Below are 19,511 nucleotides of genomic sequence, written 5' to 3'. Positions count from 1 at the left end.
TTGCTGTTGATCTATCAAGGCAGTTGCTGGAATATCTTAACAGTCAGAGGAGACAGTGTATACTTTAATACGGGGCTACCGGAGGCACTTGGGGAGAACCCTAAGCAAAATTGCAGAGGTGTGGTATCCCTAGAAGTGCATATGGTTTTTCTCTCCTGAGAAAAGGATCTGATTAAGTCATTCACATTAAGCACTATAATGAGGAATGTATTTCTGTGGGGCTTAATGTTGAAACTAAGGGTGTTTACCTTTTACCCAAGAGGCAACACTTTTAATTAAAATTTATTAACCATCTGCTCTGTTTTAGGCCACCGTGGTGGTACTGGCTTTCTATTCAATGACTAAAACTTCGTTCTTGCTTTTATACAATTCATAGTCTACAATTCACAGTTGTTAGAGTTCTAACATTCTAATTATGGAATCCTAGGAGCCATGGAGACAGATGAAGAAATCTCTTTCAGAAGACAACCATTTATTTTACCTATGATAAGGCTGACCCTGAAGATAATTGGAAATTATATCCACTACATGGAAATGTTTGAATTTTCTGTAAAATTGTTAATGAAAATTTAAGACAAAGCCATGAAACTAGTTTGTATCTTAAGCACAACTTTGTGACTTGTGTCTCCCCACTTCCACCAATATCAGCAAGCTGACTCTTGTCATTTATTTATTTTGGTCTCAAGTGGCTAGAACGTGGATTATTTTATCAGAAAGTATGAATTTTTTTATAATTTTGCCTTTCAGTATTTTTTGGATTTCTTAGGGTTTTGGTCTACGAGCTTGTCAAGTATTTGGAAGCCTTTTTATGCCTTTAAACTCACTACCAATGGCCTATGCTGACACATGCTCTACTGGAAGCGGTGGGTGCGGGGGGGGGGGGGGGCTTTGTTGTCTCCACTTTTAGTGCCAAACAAAGTCAGTGAAAAATAAAGAGGAAAGAGTCACTTGAAATATTTTCTTGGAGAAGGAGACCATCAAATGTATGTTTGATCAGTTAATGAGACTTGCTAAGAAAGCCAGGCCTACAAGTCTGTAGAGGCAGGACTGGGAGGCTATGTGTCAGCTGATCTCTGCCCTCTGTACCCTTTGGCCTCCATGTTAGATCTCTGCTTTTATATTAGTTTACTCCCTGAAAGTATTTTACTTTTTAAAATATGATGGATGTGTTTGATTCAGAGGAATGTTTGATAAAAATGAAGACTGCCAGAAAAAGTACTATATAAGGGATATTCTAATTGGGGAAGTTTGTCTTCTTTTAACAAACCATGGTTTTTGTTCTCTGTGATACATCATTGCGTATTAAAACTCACTGTATTTGAGTACAAGAAAAAAAGTAAGATCGTATTGTTTCAGGTAGAGTTTGAAATTGTTTTGGCCATTGCTTTTTAAGCAGTATCGACAATTCATCTAGCACCTTTTTTCATGGTTTAGATTTAGCTATCCTAACTGACTCTCCATTTGCAAATGGAAAAAAAAAAGGTGATGTTTTTAAAATAAAGATTTTATTGTGATTTATCATTTTATTTTCTATTTTTTATTTTGCTTAAGTGCCTGGTTCCTGCTTTAACATACTATTTTTCTGTTTGTTTTTCAGATGATTGTTGGAGAAGCCCTGTCTGTTTATTATAACCTCTTGCACTCGAATTCCTTTATCAGGAATAACTACATAGCCACTATTTACAAAGCCATTGGAACATTTTTATTTGGTGCAGCTGCTAGTCAGTCCCTGACTGACATTGCCAAGTATTCAATAGGCAGACTGCGGCCTCACTTCTTGGATGTTTGTGACCCAGATTGGTCAAAAATCAACTGCAGTTCTGGTTATATTGAAAACTACATATGTCGAGGGAATGCACAAAAAGTGAAGGAGGGCAGGTGCGTGTTAAATCCTTAATGTTTGTTTTATCTTGTGTATTCTTGGGAAATAAGGTTCCAGAAACTGGAGATGAGTTAGCCACTAGCTTAAAGAGAGAACTAGTGTAGTTACTGGGACGTGAATTGAGACCATTTTTTGACCTATTATCTTATTCTTTTTTCCCCATTTTTGCCCTACCTTCTATTTAAGAGCATTTTAATGCAAGTCTTTGCATGTCCAATGAATAATAATGTAAAATGAACTTGGTATGTCATATAGTTCAGGACCAGCAAACTTTTTCTTAAGGCACCAGGCAGTAAATATTTTAGGTTTTGTGGGCCATTTGCTTAATTTGACAACTGTCCAGCCGTACTGTTGTACCAGGAAAAACCCATCACAGACAATCCTTGAACTAATGGCTTTGGTTATATTCCAATAAAATTTTATTAACAGAAACAGTGGCTGCTCCAGGGGTTATAGTTTGCTGACTTTTGATGAAGTCCAGTTGTGTATTAAGTTCTGCTCAGTCTCTTAGTATTTTTCGAGAATATTTTTATAAGGACACTTTATATCTTGACAGCTTTTGGTCTTAGGGTTGCCTTCTTTTAATATCCTTCATGGGCTCCTTTCTATACCTGGAGCACTGTTAGGAATGAATGAAACAGATGTGTGGAACCCAAAAGGTCCAACTCTTTTAATGTATAGATGAGGAAACGGAGGCCCAGTAACATTAAATAAAATCACTAATTAGTAGGAGAGCCAGTTTCCCATCTCAAGTCTCAGCATTGTCACCTTTATTTTTTCTATATGGTTGACCTTGTAATTTTAAAGTAGCTATCACTTTACGTTAGTTATTCATCATCCAACAAAGACTTTTCTCTGGGTAAAACATCCTTTGACTGTTTCTCATATATGATTCTCAGACGTTTTATTATCCCTGTTGGTTCTCTTATAAGCTACACAGGCCTTATAGTAGCTCCTAATTTTTAAATTTAGTAGGGATGAAAAAACACTTTACTTAACTAAGAGTATACACTGTGCTGTGTGCAGGAGATTCAGCAGTGAACTAGAAGGCTGTGGTTCTCATCTTCATGGAGCTTAGTCTAGCATGGAGGACTTATATTAAACAAGTGATGGCAGTGGAAGAGAACCTCCTTGTTGATAATGAGGCCAGAGAATAGAGAGGCTATTGAATGGCAAGCTTTGAGGTGATCATAGGAGGACTGATACAGGGGTATAAAGTCCTAATGAATGAAGGAGGGAGAAGTGACTAATGCAGTAGGGAATTGAGAAGTAGATAGTAGAAAGTAGTATTGTTGAATTTACGTAAGCAAGCATTTTTATGAGGGCTAGAGGAAGAATGGTGCAGAAATGGCTTTGAGGAGTAATGAAATTACCAATACCAGCCCTGGGCTCTTAGGGTGTGAGATGTGGAGATCTCATTCTCTGCTCTGAAAGCACTATAGTGTCTGAGGGAAAGTTCTCAGATTTAATGACTAGGAGGTTAAGCGACCTTTGGTGAAGAGTTTGAAGACCCAGGGAAATACAGAGGACTATCCATGCTTGTCTCTCTAATATCTCTCCTGCATAGAAAAACTCTAATGTTTTCTCTTGGCCAGGGGATTCAAGAAAGTCACCAGGTAATAAGGGTTTACCTAAACTCCAGAAAATACCATTATAAATGATTCTTAAAGGACACAGACTCTTCACACATGTACTGTTTCTCTGGTTCAGGGGCATAAATCTTGGCTCAAAACTTTCTTGTAACAATATGTCTTTTTTGTAAATTTTTTTAAATGTTTATTTTTGAGAAAGAGAGCACAAGGTTGGGGGAGGGGCAGAGCGAGAGAGGGAGACAACAGAATCTGAAGGAGGCTCCAGGCTCTGAGCTGACAGCACAAAGCCTGACACAGGCCCGAAACCCACGAACCACAATATCATGACCTGAACTGAAGCCAGACGCTCAATTGAGTCACCCAGCACCCCTGTAACACAACAATATATCTTATTGAGAGGTTTTTCTTTCTTATATAAGCCATTTGGACAAAATGTGAAATAATATAATTTATTTTAAATAGCATAAAAGTAATTACATTTTTCAGTCTATACATGTCCAATTATGTATCTCTTCCTAGTGTATCTAAATTGGCCAGCATGTACTATTATACTCTGATGACTTAAATACATGTAGGTTTTTTAACACTTTACCCTTTAAAGTTTCTTCAGCAACCCACATTTTGAATGAGAAGATCTGTTGGTAAGCTTTCGGGCTCTGAAATAAGGAAAATCAAACCTAGAAATGAAATTTTAAGAAAATTTTGTGTGTTCTGAGAAAAATGTGATTTCCATTAATGTTTCCAGCATAATTTAGGTGTTGCTGCAGTTTCAGAGCTTTGTAACATTGGTGCATAACTGTGGCTTTGCTTTGCTATTCTATTGTGGAGCATAATTTGGTTGGATTCAGGCTTTCCTATTGCTTTTGTTGAATTTTACAAGTCAGGATGCCAAAAACACAAAAACATGTCAGTCTAGACATTGTCTGTAATATATTAGGATTATAGTATAATCTCCTTTAGTATGTTTCTCTACACAGCCTGCCCCCTGTACTTTTAATTATAAAATTATAATGCTTAACGTTGGAGAGAAGGGAACATAAGCACCCGATATGAGTCATTTTTGTTGACAATAAATGAGTCACAGTTACATCTAGGGGTGAGAGTACTCTTCTACAATTTTGGCTTTTGGTCTTGATTTTTTCCCCATTTGTTCTCTTATTTTCTTCTGTTCCCTTCTACTCCTTCTGCCCTTCCTGCCTGTTTGCACGGTCTTGTGGTCTCATATCACTGATGGACTTTTACCAGGCTTCATTTGTGGCCTTGGGTCCTAAACATAGAAGTGAGAACATAAATGGACTATAGTGGAATACTTACTCATTGTAATATCCAGAGAACTTCTCTTCATTTAAATTTAAATATTAAATTTAAAATTAATACCTGGGGATTTACTATAAATGAAAAGGGGCTATACTTGTAACTGTGGGACATCCAGCTGCCATTGCTTATGCCAAAGAGAATAGCATTACTTTAAGTCTGTGAAAAGAAATTACTCAAGAGCCCAGGTAGTTCAGACCTGTAGCACTCTGCCCAGGTGAAGATTCTCTTCAGAGAATCCTAAGGAGATGCTCTCAAAGAGAATCTTTAGACCAATGGCTCTTAAATGTTAGTAATTCATTAGAATCACCAGGAGGGCTTGTTAAACTACAGATTTCTAGGTTTCATCATCAGGTGTTTAATTCGCGAAGTGGAGGTGGAGGCTGAGAAGATGTGTTTCTAACACACTCCCAGAGGCTGCTGCGTCTGTGCTTAATCTCAGGACCACACTTTGTGAACCAGTGCTTTATATCCCCTGGATGATGGGAACACAAGCTTGCATGACATTTGTTATCTCAGGATGTAATGCAAGGTGAATTTCAGGTTGTGTACAACTAGCTTTGTTACTGAATGATCTATCACTGGCCACTAACTCAGGGAATGAGTGGGTGAGCCCTGGTGCTACTGGGGCGGATTGTTCTGTGCCAGGAACCCCAGGGGGGCTGGACAGCTCCTGGCTAGGTTTGCCAACACTGACCTCTCTGCCAGCAAGATGGACACCTACAATGTTATAGAGAGAGGTTGGGAGCATACATGCAAGAGAGCAGGCAGGGAACACGTGATTGTGGGTTGGGGTCAGTATAGGTTCAGCCCATGATCCATGGGCAGGGAAGGGGACGTGTGGGGTATGGTCATTCTGTTGCTATCAAGGCTTTTCTGGTCTGGCGGTTGGGCTATTCAGGTCTTTGCAAAATGTCTTTGTCAGTGACTTAAGAAAGTGTGGTTAGAAATAAGCACTGTGGCTTTTCATTAGAACATCAATTAATTGGTCTTATCTATTTCTGGTTTTAACAGTTGGGCTGTATAGTGGAGCAAGAGAGCTCACTAACAGCTGCTCTATTTGTGATAATACAGTATAGAAACTGTTGTTTTTAAGAGATTCACTTCTCTTTTCTGGCTTTATTTATTAAAAAAATATTTTTTTAATGTTTGTTTATTTTTGAGAAAGGGAGAGCATGAACGGGACAGGGGCAGAGAGAGAGGAAGACAGAGGATCTGAAGCAGGCTCTGTGCTGACAGCAGAGAGCCTGATGGGGGCTAGAACCCAGGAACTGTGAGATTATGACCTGAGCCAAAATCTGACCTTCAACCAACTGAGCCACCCAGGTGCCCCTTTTGGCTTTTATTTAAATTACATTTGCTTAAGCATAGCCTCAGTGTTCCTGATCATTTCTGAGTGACTGGTCTTTGGCTATATAAATCAGATGTTCAGTACAAAGTCATTTCTTTTGGATTATGGCCACTTTATATTACGTAGATGTTTACTCGTGATATGTTTGGTCGAATGTGAGACATAATTTTCCTTTTGTCTTTCTTTTAAAGCAACCCCCATGCAGGTAAATAAAGGTAAATTTTGAGGGAGTGCCTCAGTAGTGAAAACCCATTATAATTAGACTGATTAGCTGTGGTATAAAGTATCTGGTAAAACCTGCTTTACACTCTGAGAGAATGGCTTCTTCTGTGTGGTCTAATTGTAGACATTACAGGATAGTTTATCTTTCAGAATAATTCAGGTTTATCTATACTTCTCATGTGTATCAGTAACCTAGAAGACAGCCTTTGTCTTCGTCTTATATCTACATGGTAAAAGCAATATATAGAATAAAAGAGGGAATGATTAAAACAAATTTTTTTTTAAGTTTATTCATTTATCTTGAGAGAGAGAAAGTACAAGCGAGGAAGAGCCAAAGAAAGAGGGGAAGAGAGAGAATCCTAAGCAGGCTCCATACTGACAGCACAGAGCCCTAGGGGCTCGAACTTGGCAAACCACGAGATCATGACCTGAGCAGAGACTAAGGCTTAACCTACTGAGCCACCAGGTGCCCTGAAAGAGGGGATGATTTTAAAAGATCCTCCACTCTGTGAAAGGACATTAGCTATTAGTGCATTTAAAAGGAGAGTGACTTCAAGGCCAGCACCTCTTTCCTGCCACCTCCTCTGTTCTGAATGTTAGTATGTGATACTTTCAGTTGTAGCTGTGACTATTACCTCACTCTCACACTGACTCTTTTTGCCCCATTGTTTCTTTTTTTTCTTTCTTTTTTTAATGTTTATTTATTTTTGAGAGAGAGTGTGAACAGGGGAGGGGCAGAGAGAGAGGGAGACACAGAATCCAAAGCAGGTGCCAGGCTCCCAGCTGTCAGCACAGAGCCCGATGCAGGGCTTGAATCCATGAACTGTGAGATCGTGACCTGAGCCAAAGTGGGATGCTTAACCGATTGAGCCACCGGCCGTCCTAAGCCCCATTGTTTCTTACACTTTAGTCACATTGGAATCACATGGAGGGTTTGTTAAATACATAGAGCTGGGCCTCAGCCCTAAAGTTTCTGATTCAGTGGGTCTGGGATGGAGCCCAAGAATTTTCATTCCCCAAACCTTCCCCGATGGTGCTGTGGATCCTAATCTGCGTATCACGGCTTCAGCCTATCTCTGAAGTTACTAACTTCAACTACTAATTAGTCCTAGTCACTGTGGAAGCTACGAAGGTGTGCAAGTTGCTCTCGTGGTGTTGTGCGGGGGCTGTGACATGTTTGGAGATTATGTGTGTGATAGAATGGATACAGGCTTGAAGGTGTAAAGATAAAACCCTCAATGAAATCGGAGGGTAGTCATACCACTTCTAGTAGAGGAGGCAATTTGGAGGGTAAGGTTTGAATGTGTAGAATTAGGGTGGGGTATGTATTCAGGTCCAGGAGCGACATGATCAGAGGCAGGCAGGCAGGATTAGGGTATATAGGCAATATTTTAGTAGACTTAATGTACTGGTATCATTTTAAAAGAGGGTTTTGTTTGTCAGTTGTTAATTTATAAAGGCAATCTGGGGCATTTAAGGCTAAGGGAACTTTTACTTTGTTCAGAAATAAAAACAAAGTTACACAACAGGATACCTAGTTAAATAGCTAAATATATTCTTACACATAATTTTGATTTAGCCTGTGTTGCATTTATGCATTCCATATAATTTTTTTTTAGTGTGGAATAAAAGCAAAAGATTTTTTTCTCCCTTGAGATTTAACTTGGTGCCTGAATCTCTTTCATGAATGCAGAATTAGTTGCCTTGACATGTGACTTTATTTTGATTGATGTGCATACTTGCAAAGATAAGATCCCTTCTTTACATTTAGTGACTTCCTACCACGATTTATTGGTAGATATATGTACGTCATAATGTATTTTAAAAACAGCCCTCCCACCCTCAAAACTAATAACAGTCATGCCATCCACTTCGCCCTTTTTAAATGGTAATTTAGAGAATTAATTATGAACAAATATATCAGCTTTGGGCGCTTTGCGAAATTGTCCTTGGATTTTCTTCTTAGTTTTTGAGTTAGAATGTAGGAGGCAGTGGATATATTAAGATGAAAGAAATTCTTAGGTTTTGATAAATCAAGCAGTGCTGTGCATTAAATGTTAAAAGGTTACTAACTCACATGAACACATCATCAGCTGATTATTTTATCTTGATGCTTTGTACCTTCAGCCCTCAAGATCAAGATCATACTGTGCATATTCTTGATGCTTTGTACCTTCACCTTAGAACTCTTGAATTCCACATTGTCAGCTTTGAAATATGAAAAAAAAAGTTTCATAGATATATTAGTGAGTACTTTTTCCAGATTAAAATATAATGATAAATCTCATAGATGGAATGGTGTAAAGCTTGAGTTTCCATGCAGAATAAATGTGAACAACATGCATTAAGTATTTGAATTTTATTAGAAAATAAGTATTTTTATTGAGAGGTTAGGATGTGAGTTGCATTTGTGAATAGTAAAACAAGCATGACTTTGGGGTTGTGTTGGCTCATAATTCAGAGATCACTGAAATCTTAATTCATGTGATTCTTTTTTTAAAAAATTATTTAATTTTAATTTTTATATATAGAGAGAGACCGTGAGTGGGGAGAGGGAGAGAGAAAGAATCTTAAGCATGTTCTGTGCTGAGCGTGGATAACTATGTGGTGCTCCGTCCCACAACGCTGGGACCACGACCTGACCCACAGTCAGGAGTCAGACACTCAACTGACTGAGCCACTCAGGTACCCCTTTTCGTGTGCTTCTTAAAGAAAACAGTATTTTTCTGTTTTAAGTAGCTTTTGTATTAAGGCAACAGGAAGACAGGAAAAGCATCAGCATTGGTTTGATGTGACTATCTCCACAAAGTGTCCAAACTATTGACTTAATTTTAAGAGTATTCCTACTCAGTAAGTTCAAAATTATCTTTTTTCTCATTCCTCTCCCTTTGTCATTCAAAGAGTGGTCCTCTGCTCTGACCAGCAGGATGGACATCCCCTGTGAGCTTGGTAGAGAGGTGTAATCTTGGACCTCACTGCCGGCTGACTCAACAAACCTTATTTTATGTAATAAATGAACTTATATATGCACTCAAGCAAGATTATAGGATTGGTTAACCTTTTTCTTTTGTGTTTGTATCCTGTTAACCATTATTTTTTTTCTTATGTAATCTATTGCAACTGCAGTGTTTTGCTTCTGAGGTATTGTTTGGAAACTTATGAAGATGGGGAGCTTTCAGAATTTTTGGTTTATTGATGGATAGAAATGAATCCTTTAAAAATGGAAAAAATTTTCCTCCAGGCAGTGGAAAGTAGGATTCAGACAATATCTAAAACCCTTCCCTTACTCATCATCCTTGTTTTTCTTTTGTGAATGTTCTTTTCTAAATAAAATTTTTAAAGATTTTATTTTTAAGTAATCTCTACACGCAGTGTGGGGCTCGAACCCATAACCCCGAGATCAAGAGTTCCATGCTCTACCTACTGAGCCAGCCAGGTGCCCCTGAGAATGTTTTTAAAACTTAATTGTTTTTTTTAATTAACAGCAGAATATATCTGTTACTTCTTCATTTGTGGATATCATTTGTTCCACTAATCCAACTGCCTTTGTTCATAATGTAAAAAAGATTTCTGGGCATTTTACACACATTATTAAAATGCTTGCCAGATGTATTGGGAAGAGGCCTTAGGTACACTGCATGTTTAAGCTGACACACATTGACACTGCTCACAGTTTCTTACAGAAGGGTGAAAAGAGCAGGGTATTGGATTAGACTTCCTAATTCTCCTGACCTGTGTTGATAAAGTCAGAATTTGTAACCACTGTAAGGGGAAAACATATCAGAGGTAAGATGATAAAAGCAGATAACTTACCTCATGTGGCTTGCTGTGATTACTGGCATAGACTTAGCTAAGACATATGCAGAGATAACATATGTCCTTAGTTTTCTTTTATGCATTTTTTTACAACTCAAAACACAAGATAGTTAAGGTGTACTTCTTGGGGAGCCATTAACCCTCTTGGTCCTTTGGTGGAGGTGGACATCAGGGGAGGCAGGGGAGGTAGATTTGTTTGTGACGTTTAAAATATGAAAAGTAAAAAAAAAAGATAAAATAAAATATGAAAAGTAAGAATTTTATAGTTTCTGGCATAACTACATAAAAATCCATTTATCATCAAGACATTAGATTCAGTTTTAGCTTAAAAAATGTTTTGAGCACATACTTTATAATTTATGGTTGATGTAACAGTACTGGGTGTTAGGGCTACAACATGTAGTAAGATGGGATCTTCGGTGCACCTGGGTGGCCCAGTCAGTTGAGCATCTGACTCTTGATTTCAGCTCAGGTCATGATCCCATGGTCGTGAGATGGAGCCACGCATTGGGCTCCACACTGAATGTGGAGCCTGCTTAAGATATTCCCTCTCTCCCTCCTTTCCCTTCGCCCCCCTCCCTCTCCCCCCCTCCCCCCCCCTCCCCCCCCCCCACCTCCGTTGTCGCACACATTCTCTCTCAAATAAAAAATAAGGAAAAAAGATGGGATCTCAGGGAGGTTGGGAATTTATCAGCAGTTTTTCTTTTGATTTGCTGTACCTTCTGAATTTTTCTAATGAACATCTATGATAATTAAAATAAAAAACCCAGATATTCCTATTTATAAGCCTTGTCCTGTCCCTACCCAGCTTTGGGTGGAATGGAGGATGAAAGTACTACAACAGATGATTTACTGTAGAAGGTGGATTCAGGGATAGATGTGTTCACTGATGATAGACATCTCTTTCCTTTTTGAAGAAAGGGAGATAACTTCACCCTAGCTGCTGAAGAAAGGTTTCTTGGAGGAAATAGTGGCTGAATTGACTCTTGTGAAGTAATTATCAAAGTTGGGAGGCTCATTCCAGGCACAGTGATGAAGAAACACAGAGACCATGAAACATGGTGTATATTGGGAATTGTAAGTAGTTGGGTAGCAGATGATGATGGTTCCACAGTAGTTGGTGGGCTCAGGAAGAGTCTGTTACTCTAAATCAGCAGTTTGTGCAAGTGAAAGACCTGAAGCAGGAGAGTAAGGTGGGTGTGGTTTTGTTTTTATACTTGTAAAAAATATTCAGCTTTCCTCCACTCAGTTCTAATCTAAATATACTAACATGGATACCTAAATATTGTATGACCTCAGCTTTGTTTTCTTCTAATGCAGAAGAACTTCAGATACTAAAGGAAGTGTGACTCTCCTGCTTTGTCCGTTGGGTAGAAAGGTTGTGTGAGAAGTGCTGTGGCACTCTGCTAGTCTTCTGGTAACACGAGCTCTAGTGCGATGTCCCCTGCTCTGTTCTGAAAGGAACGGAGAGTGACCTGTCTGGCCAGCTTCCTGTTGGGCTCTAATAATTTTATATTTGTGGGGGCTTTTCCCTTTTCTCTTGCTACTGGCAACATCCACATCAGTGCACCTCATCCTTCCTGAGCCCGGTGACAAAGAGTTAGTGGTGATTTTGTGATCTGCATCAGGGTGGGAAGTGGAGTGTGCTAGCCAGGTGGTCACAGGCTTTGCTGGCCTTCAGGTTTTCTTTTTGGGAAAGGCTTGAAAGTAGAGGTCTTGCTCGCAGTCTTGTCTCTGGCTAGCATTCTTCCCCTTTAAAAAATACCCGAGCACTTGATTTAGAACTGGCTTTTCCTTCTATCTATCTCGCTCTGAAATCTACTTTTTAGTGAGGGTAGTCTTCTTTGTTCAGTGTGTTTAAAAAAAGGCGAGGGGGAGGGTAGGAGGTAGGTAAAGCATTACTAGTTGCTGGCATAGGAATGCTTCAGAGTTATGTCCTCTGTTTAATCTACCATTTGCCCTTTGTTTCCTTTTTAAGTCTTAGGTAGTGCCACTGTGGTGATTTGGAGTCTTTGTACACCAAGTCATCAATTTTTCTCTCATGCCATAGGGAACTTGTGACCTCTCTTCCCCTGGTCAGTGCACTTAAGTATGTTTTACCCTTCTGTCAGTAACCTTTGTCACAACCTAATCTCTGCTCATCCGTCAGAGACACAGAGTTTCCCTGTTCAGAGTGTAGAACCATTTATGCCCCAGTCATCTGATTTTCAAGACACACCCAGTTTTACTTTATCTCAGAGTTCTCAGCAACTTCGTACTTTTTAGGGTCCTGCCTTCCATACGAGTCTCCCATAAACAGAAGACACATGATCATTTGTTTTTAATCATCAGTTGGTTTTTTAAATCATCTCTTGGTTTATTTAATCAAGAGTTTAAAATACCCTGTACACATACGAATTGTGTCCTGCTTTCTCCCCTTTTTTCCTTTCTCACAGTCCTGCTGGTTTCTCTCCTTTAAGGTTCATGATGTGGTATCTACAGATATTAATTAGATTGTTTGGTATATGGTTCACTGATGTTAGTGGCTATGAAGTGGTATTTGATGCTGATGCATTAATATTAATGAATAAAATAGGATACTCACATCTGTTTTATTTCAGATAGGCATGTCACTTTCATATAATATGGCTTGGTTAAAATTGATGCCATATAAATTCATTGTAGCTTTAAATGGAAATATAGTAAAAATCATTGTAAAAAATAACTCAAGAAATATATGACAGTTTTTGCTGCTGTGAAATAATTTCTCAGTCTTTGGTTGGTTCAAGCAAATAAGATGAATTTACCTGATTTTTGCTGTATTTTACTTAAATTAATTTTGGTTGGGACCATCTTATATTCTTTTGCCATTTATTACCTTCATCTTTGTCTCTGTAACCTTTGGGGGAGAGCTATCCTATGGTTCTTGTATTTCTAGAAATCTGATTTTTAAAAAAAATTTCCCCCCTTCCAAACACATGTATCAAAATCACATGTTTATTGGCTCTGTTACTTGTAAAATAACCAGAGTTCATATGCTGAATTTCAGTGGTATGAAATTATGTGCAAATATGTTTCTAGAAACACTTGTGATATTTAAAAATACACATAAATGTCAAGACATTTCATTGAGAGATGTGAGAACAAGCTTCCAGGGCTCAGGTCACTGCTGGGCTCTGGGCGTGAATGTGAAGGCGCGGTGCGTGTGCTCAGACACTGCTGTTTGGGGAGAGGAGTTTGGGTGCGTGCATGCGTGTTTGGTGTGGAAGAGGTTTGTAGGAAATGTGTAAGCAGGCATATCAGATATTTTGATTATCATTGTTTATATTTATATATAAAATATAAATATATGTAAAAATATAAATGTGTGTTGTGTGTGTGTGTGTGTGTATGTAAATAATCCCTGTAATACTAGGTTGTATTGTCTGGTAATATTACTGTATTATTACAGTATTACTGTATTATATACACAGTATTACTGTATTATTACAGTAATATTATCACTGTAAAATGGGAAAGATTAAAAAAAATTTTTTTTAACATTTATTTATTATTGAGAGACAGACAGACACAGAGCACGAGCAGGGGAGGGGCTGAGAGATGGAGAGACACAGAATCTGAAGCAGGCTCTAGGCTCTGAGCCTGACAGAGCCTGACGCGGGGCTCGAATTCACAAACTGCGAGGTCATGACCCGAGCCAAAGTCGGACGCCCAACCGACTGAGCCACCCAGGTGCCCCTGGGAAAGATTTTTTTTAATCTCCATGTGATTCCTTTCCTTGTGACAGTTTGTATGTCCTTGTTTTTCTGTGTATTGTTACATTCAATGTGAAGGTGTATGTTTTATATGGCATAAATAAATGACATATTTTAAAATGTGCCCTGGAGATAATTTGTCAGTTCACATAGAGTTAATTTAATTCATTTTAGCTAACTTAGAGTATTCAGAAGAATAGTGATAGAACCATTGTCTTCGAGTTGGTGTAGCTGTGTTGCAGCAAACATCTTTGCACTCATGCATGTTTTGCTGGCATAGATGCCCTCAAGTGGAATTACTGAGTGGAAAAATAGGGTGGGTTTACATACAGATAGATATTGTCAAATCACCCTTTGAAAAGTGTGCACTCACATCAGTGCATTTTGAGAGTCCCCATTTTCCCCATTCACTGCCTACTTGACTCCCCCGGTATCTTAGATGTGAGATTTTTAAAGATAACAGCCTGAGAGCTCATTACCTGAGCATTTAGCACAGCTATTGCTTGTAAAAATCCTTTTGAAATAAAATAGTACTAATACTTGGGAAACTGTTCCTTTGTGCATTTGTTTGGGACATGTTTTAACTTTATTACAGGGTCATTCTATGTTTAAAGGTTACCGCAGAAGGGAAATTTATCATGTCCTTCAAGTTAATTTGCTATTGTGTACACTTTGTAATCAGGAAATAACATTTGGAGAAAATGCCTCATGTTGCAGTTTGACTTCCTTTTACTTGGCGTTTAGAGTGGACAAAGGACAAATTAGTATTCTCTTAAAATAATTTACATATTGACATTTGGTTTTTCATAGATTATCTAAGTTCTTCTTTACATTTTAACTTCACACAAGTTGCCCTGTGTAAGCTGTACTCCTGTTCTTTCTAATGACTGCTCCCAGGATCCCTCGGGAGATGGCAGGATCAGTGCTGCCTCTGGGTCTACCCTGCCTTCCATAGGAGTGGGATCATGGCACAGTGGGAAAGAGTTGTGAGGACTCAGATTTAAGCCTCAAAGTGATGTGATTTTTGAGCCAGTTAATGAACCTCTGGGAGGTTCTCTATGTACAAAATAGGATTGACAGCCCCCACCATGGGGATTTTTATAGAGTGGAAATACTGTGTATTAAATACCTGCACATAGAAGGTACTAGTAGCTAGTGAAGTGGTGGAATAGTAATAATTGGAAACATTTATGAGCATTGACCCCTTTGTAATGAAAAACAAACTCTTTTTGCCAAAGTATATGTGTCCTAGTAAAGTAGCTGTTACTAGATAACATTTTATTAGTCCTCATTATTGTTTTAAAAAAGCCTGCCTCTATTTCTGGCCATATGGAGGAATAGAAATACTTAATGATAGACTTAGATGTGCTGGGTAATATATTACACCACATATGCATATGTTGGTATGTATTATGTATTAAAACATATATAAACATAAATAAATAAATCTTTTTAATACATAGCCATGCTTATGAGAAAGTAAAGGAATTTTCCTGAGGTTGGGATTTGTTAATGCTGTAAACCTGATATGTGCCCTGAAATTATGTGCCACTTTCTGGTAGCCTAGACTGAGTTTGGATGGGCTCTGAACATGGGGCACAAGAGATAAAGGCTGAGGCCAGTGCAGTGTGGGCAGAGGGGAGACTCCGGGATAATTTAAGGACTCCCAAAGGGCAACATCCTCCTGGGGGGTGGGGGGGCTGTCAGAAAGAATTTTAACTAGAGGGCCACAGTCACACTGTTCTGGGGCAAGAATTCATACTATGTATGTGGCTTTAAAAAAAAAAAAAAAAAGAATTTTAAAATGGATTGGTAGTGAACCCATCAGGAGAGAACAAACATCTGTGGAAGAACTCTTTTTAAACCAAGGCCTCTACAATTCCCCACAGATAGAGTTCCAAGGACACGAGCTCATAAGAATGAACATCCATAGAAGAAAACTATGAGAGTCAGGAGATAAGACAAACTACAGAAGCTCTCAAAGGCTGTGGATATTAGAATTACCATATGGAATATAAAATAAGTTTGTCTACTGTGTATAAATAAGAGATTGAGAATATAATGTAGGATAAAGGTGGAAAATGACCATAGGTTTGAAAAAGAACCAAAGGGATCTTTTATAAATGATACATAGTAATGTAAATAAATAGACTGGTTAAGCATATTAGACACAGTGAAAGGGCTCAGAGCTGAAATGGAAGACAGACCAAGATTAAAAGTATAAAAGAAAGGTTAAGAGATACGGAGAGATAGGATGAAAATGTGTCACATGTTGAACCTGTTGAATCTCAGAAAAAGAGAAGAGCATGGAGGAGACGTAACAAAGAAAAGGTATGATGGCTGAACCCTGTTCAGCATTGGGTGAAGTACACAAATGAGAAGCCAATGAATACTAAATCAGATAAAGAAGAAGACATTCCTACTAGACACATGATCGTGAGACTGGAGAATAGTGGAGACTTCGGTGTGGAGGTGCTGGGGTCGGGGGGCAGTTTCAAAGGACGGGTAACCCAGAAGGGAATGGCAGACAGATAGCTTCTATTTTAACAGAGAAGTAGAAACTAGAAGATAGTCTAATGATACCCTCAAAGTAATGAGAAAAAAAGCATTAACCTACAGTTCTGTATTCAGGAAAGCCATCATTCAACGTTGAATGCAAAGTAGACATTTCAAACTAAGAGAATAGCTAAAGATATAATTGGTTTGTGCCTTTTAACACTGGGGTGTGGGAGGAGGAAAATCTGAGGGAGGGCAAGGACATTGAGATGATTTAGGAGGTTGTGATTCAATCTCCTCATGAGCCCCAAAATACTTCGTAAATGCCATGTAAAAAATGAAGAAACGCTTTATGTGAGTTGCTTGCTTCTGATGACTGATACAGGTTGGATTTGGCTGTTTTTGCCTGTTTGCCAGTTGATAAGGCTGAGCATTTATGTAGATGTTGGAAAACTGAGTTGGAAGAATGATGGCTTGAGGAGGGGGAGCTGACAGACACAGTAGGGGCGGATGGCTATAAGGCTATGACTTTGGGATTCAGGCCAAGTTTAATGAGCTCTCCCAAGAGAGAGAAAATCTTAAGTTTGGCATTTGGAATAGAATCCCATTCACAGTAAGTTGTATTGTCAAGACTTGTCTACACGCTCAGTTTAATAGTCCATGCCTGAGCTAGTGAAAATAGCTGCATTTCAGAATATATATATATTTTTCTGTAAATTTTCTCTCTGAAAAGACTTTCTTAAGCTTTGATGGAAAGCTGGTGTAGTTATTTATCTGTGTACATTCAATGGAGGAATTATAATGAAGTCCGATGGTAGCCTAGGATTGGTGGAAATCTAAGAACAGGGTGGTGTTTGGAGGCCAGGACCAATATCTTAAACATTTCAGTGAGGTTACTATGATGAAAACATTCTGCATTTTCACTACATTTGAGATCTTATTTTATTTTTATTATTTTTTAAAGATTTTATGTTTAAATAATCTCTACATGCCACATGGGGCTTGAACTCTCAATCCCGAGATCAAGGGTCTCATGCTGTACTGATAAAATTATTTGTTCATTTGTGAGTTTCAGACATAAGACCTGTATCTCCAAGAGATTCCAGTAAAGAGATGTATATGGAATATGAAAATAATTTTATTTTTTGGTGTTTTATTCTGTTCTTAATGGTAATAAAAGTCAGTATTACCATGATCTATTTGATCACTTACTGTGGGTGAAGAAGACTTAGAGACTGAGGTCAAATAGAGTTCTTATTTGTGTCTTTTAATCCATTTGTTGAAGTCACAGGTTATTGTTTGGCTGATTCTATACTGAATAAAATGTCTGTTTATGCACTTAGAATAAAAAACCGAAACCATTTTGTTTTCAACTAACGAAATCTGAATGAATCAGAACTCTTTAAAACTATCACATACTTTTGAATTTATGACTTTGTAGCACAGTGTACAGTGAATACTCTGAACATGAAGTCTTTGTGAAACTTTGAACTTGCTTGGCTTTGAAAACATTTCTTTGATCGTGGTTGTGTTGGCTTGATAGGATTTGACAGTCCTTGAAATTAGCTTTTATTTACTTATAGGCTCATCAGTATAACTTACTGAAACATAAAATGTACAGAACTCTGCTCCAATTATCTGATTTAAAGTAAGGATTTGTATTGATCTGTTCTCTACAGCCAAATAGTAAGGCTAAAAGTAATTTATTTTTCTTGTTTTACATAGATTAAATTACAATAATTATCAGATTTAATTACATAATTCTTAGCTGGTACAAGAAGTGAGAATATTCATTTTCTTAGAGATGTGTCTGATTATGAAAAAGACTATCATAATTCTTGGTAGATCATCGCCAATACAGGCTTAAGAAATCTCTCCTGCCACCCACCCTTAGTTGCATACACAGATTGACATTCTGATGTTTCAAATTCTCTTCGCTGAATCCAGGGAACCAAATTCCTTTTGAATCAAGCAAGGTGTAATAAGTAAAATACTTAAAAGCCTGCCTTTCTTGGTTTTGTTCTTATTCTTTGTAGGAAAACATCCTAATTATTTGCTTGATACATCTTTTGCATTTGCATGGAGTACTTTTACTTTGTCAGATGTGTGTGCTTGCCTTTTCTGCATCACTGGCCAGTACTATGTAAGCAGAACTTAGATCATGAATGTTAGTGAGATTTCCCCTTTTCAAAAAGTGCCATAAAATTAAGTTTTGCAAGCATTCTGTCATTTTTAGGTGGTAAATATTCACATGTTTATAGAATATAATATTGAAAGAGGATTCATCTGGTACAGGACTGTCAGTGTATAATTTTAAAATATATGTCAAACAAAAGCACTTTGGTGGGAATTCTAAGGCAAGATGTGTGCCTGTTTAAAATGCTAAAATGCCACTTTTAATTTTTTAAAAGTGATTTTATTTTTGAAAAGGTAGTCAACTTCTGAGTGTTCCAAAGGAGGTACTACTAGTACTCAAGGACAAACTCTGCAAGTAGAAAATAAAACTTAGATCATGGTCAGTTAAGTTTATATGTCATGAAGTCAGACCATTTATACTAGTTATGGCTTGTCAGGTATTAATTGAGAAATGTTTGTCTCTACCCTGGAAGTCTCAGTAATAAGACACCCCGTCCCTCAAGACTACAATGTTTCTGTCCTAACTGTCCCTTTTCCCCACTCATCTGATTTCTATGGTGAGGGGAAAGAGATGTACTTATTATGGCGTAAGATTTAGGATAGCATGACTGTTACCTGCCTCTAGGAAGGAAAATTGACATTTCTCTTCTTTCTCTTCTAGATTGTCTTTTTACTCGGGCCACTCTTCATTCTCCATGTACTGCATGCTGTTCGTGGCAGTAAGTACTCTGTTTATGGGGGATTATGTACCGCATACAATTCATGTGTTCAGCCTGGGTGTCCTGTCCTGTGTGGCCACCCCTGGCATCTCATCAGCTGTGCTCCATTGCTGGCCACAGTTGAGAGAATGGATGCCTGTGCTTCTGCCAAAGCCAGTTACAACTGTTCAGAAGTATTTTTGTCCTTCATTTAAAGGTAACAAATGGACACAATTAGGGAGCAGGTTGCAAATTGAGAACCTTCAGGAC

General features: G+C 38.2%; 1 protein-coding gene across 1 annotated transcript in view; it reads left to right on the top strand.

Annotated features, from left to right (window-relative positions):
* The window catches only part of PLPP1 (phospholipid phosphatase 1), a gene marked incomplete at its 5' end in the record, with an annotated part of 35,235 nt that overhangs the window by 4,134 nt on the left and 11,590 nt on the right, over positions 1 to 19,511 (top strand). Inside the window, 2 exons of the mRNA XM_049648881.1 lie at positions 1,598 to 1,878; positions 19,205 to 19,262. Of these exons, the coding sequence (XP_049504838.1) occupies positions 1,598 to 1,878; positions 19,205 to 19,262 (339 nt within the window). The remainder of the gene's footprint in view (positions 1 to 1,597; positions 1,879 to 19,204; positions 19,263 to 19,511) is intronic.

The sequence above is a fragment of the Panthera uncia genome (assembly GCF_023721935.1).
Source record: "Panthera uncia isolate 11264 chromosome A1 unlocalized genomic scaffold, Puncia_PCG_1.0 HiC_scaffold_17, whole genome shotgun sequence".
Lineage (NCBI taxonomy): Eukaryota > Metazoa > Chordata > Mammalia > Carnivora > Felidae > Panthera > Panthera uncia.
Note: the sequence above shows the minus strand (reverse complement) of the source record. Positions and strands in the feature narration are given on the sequence as shown.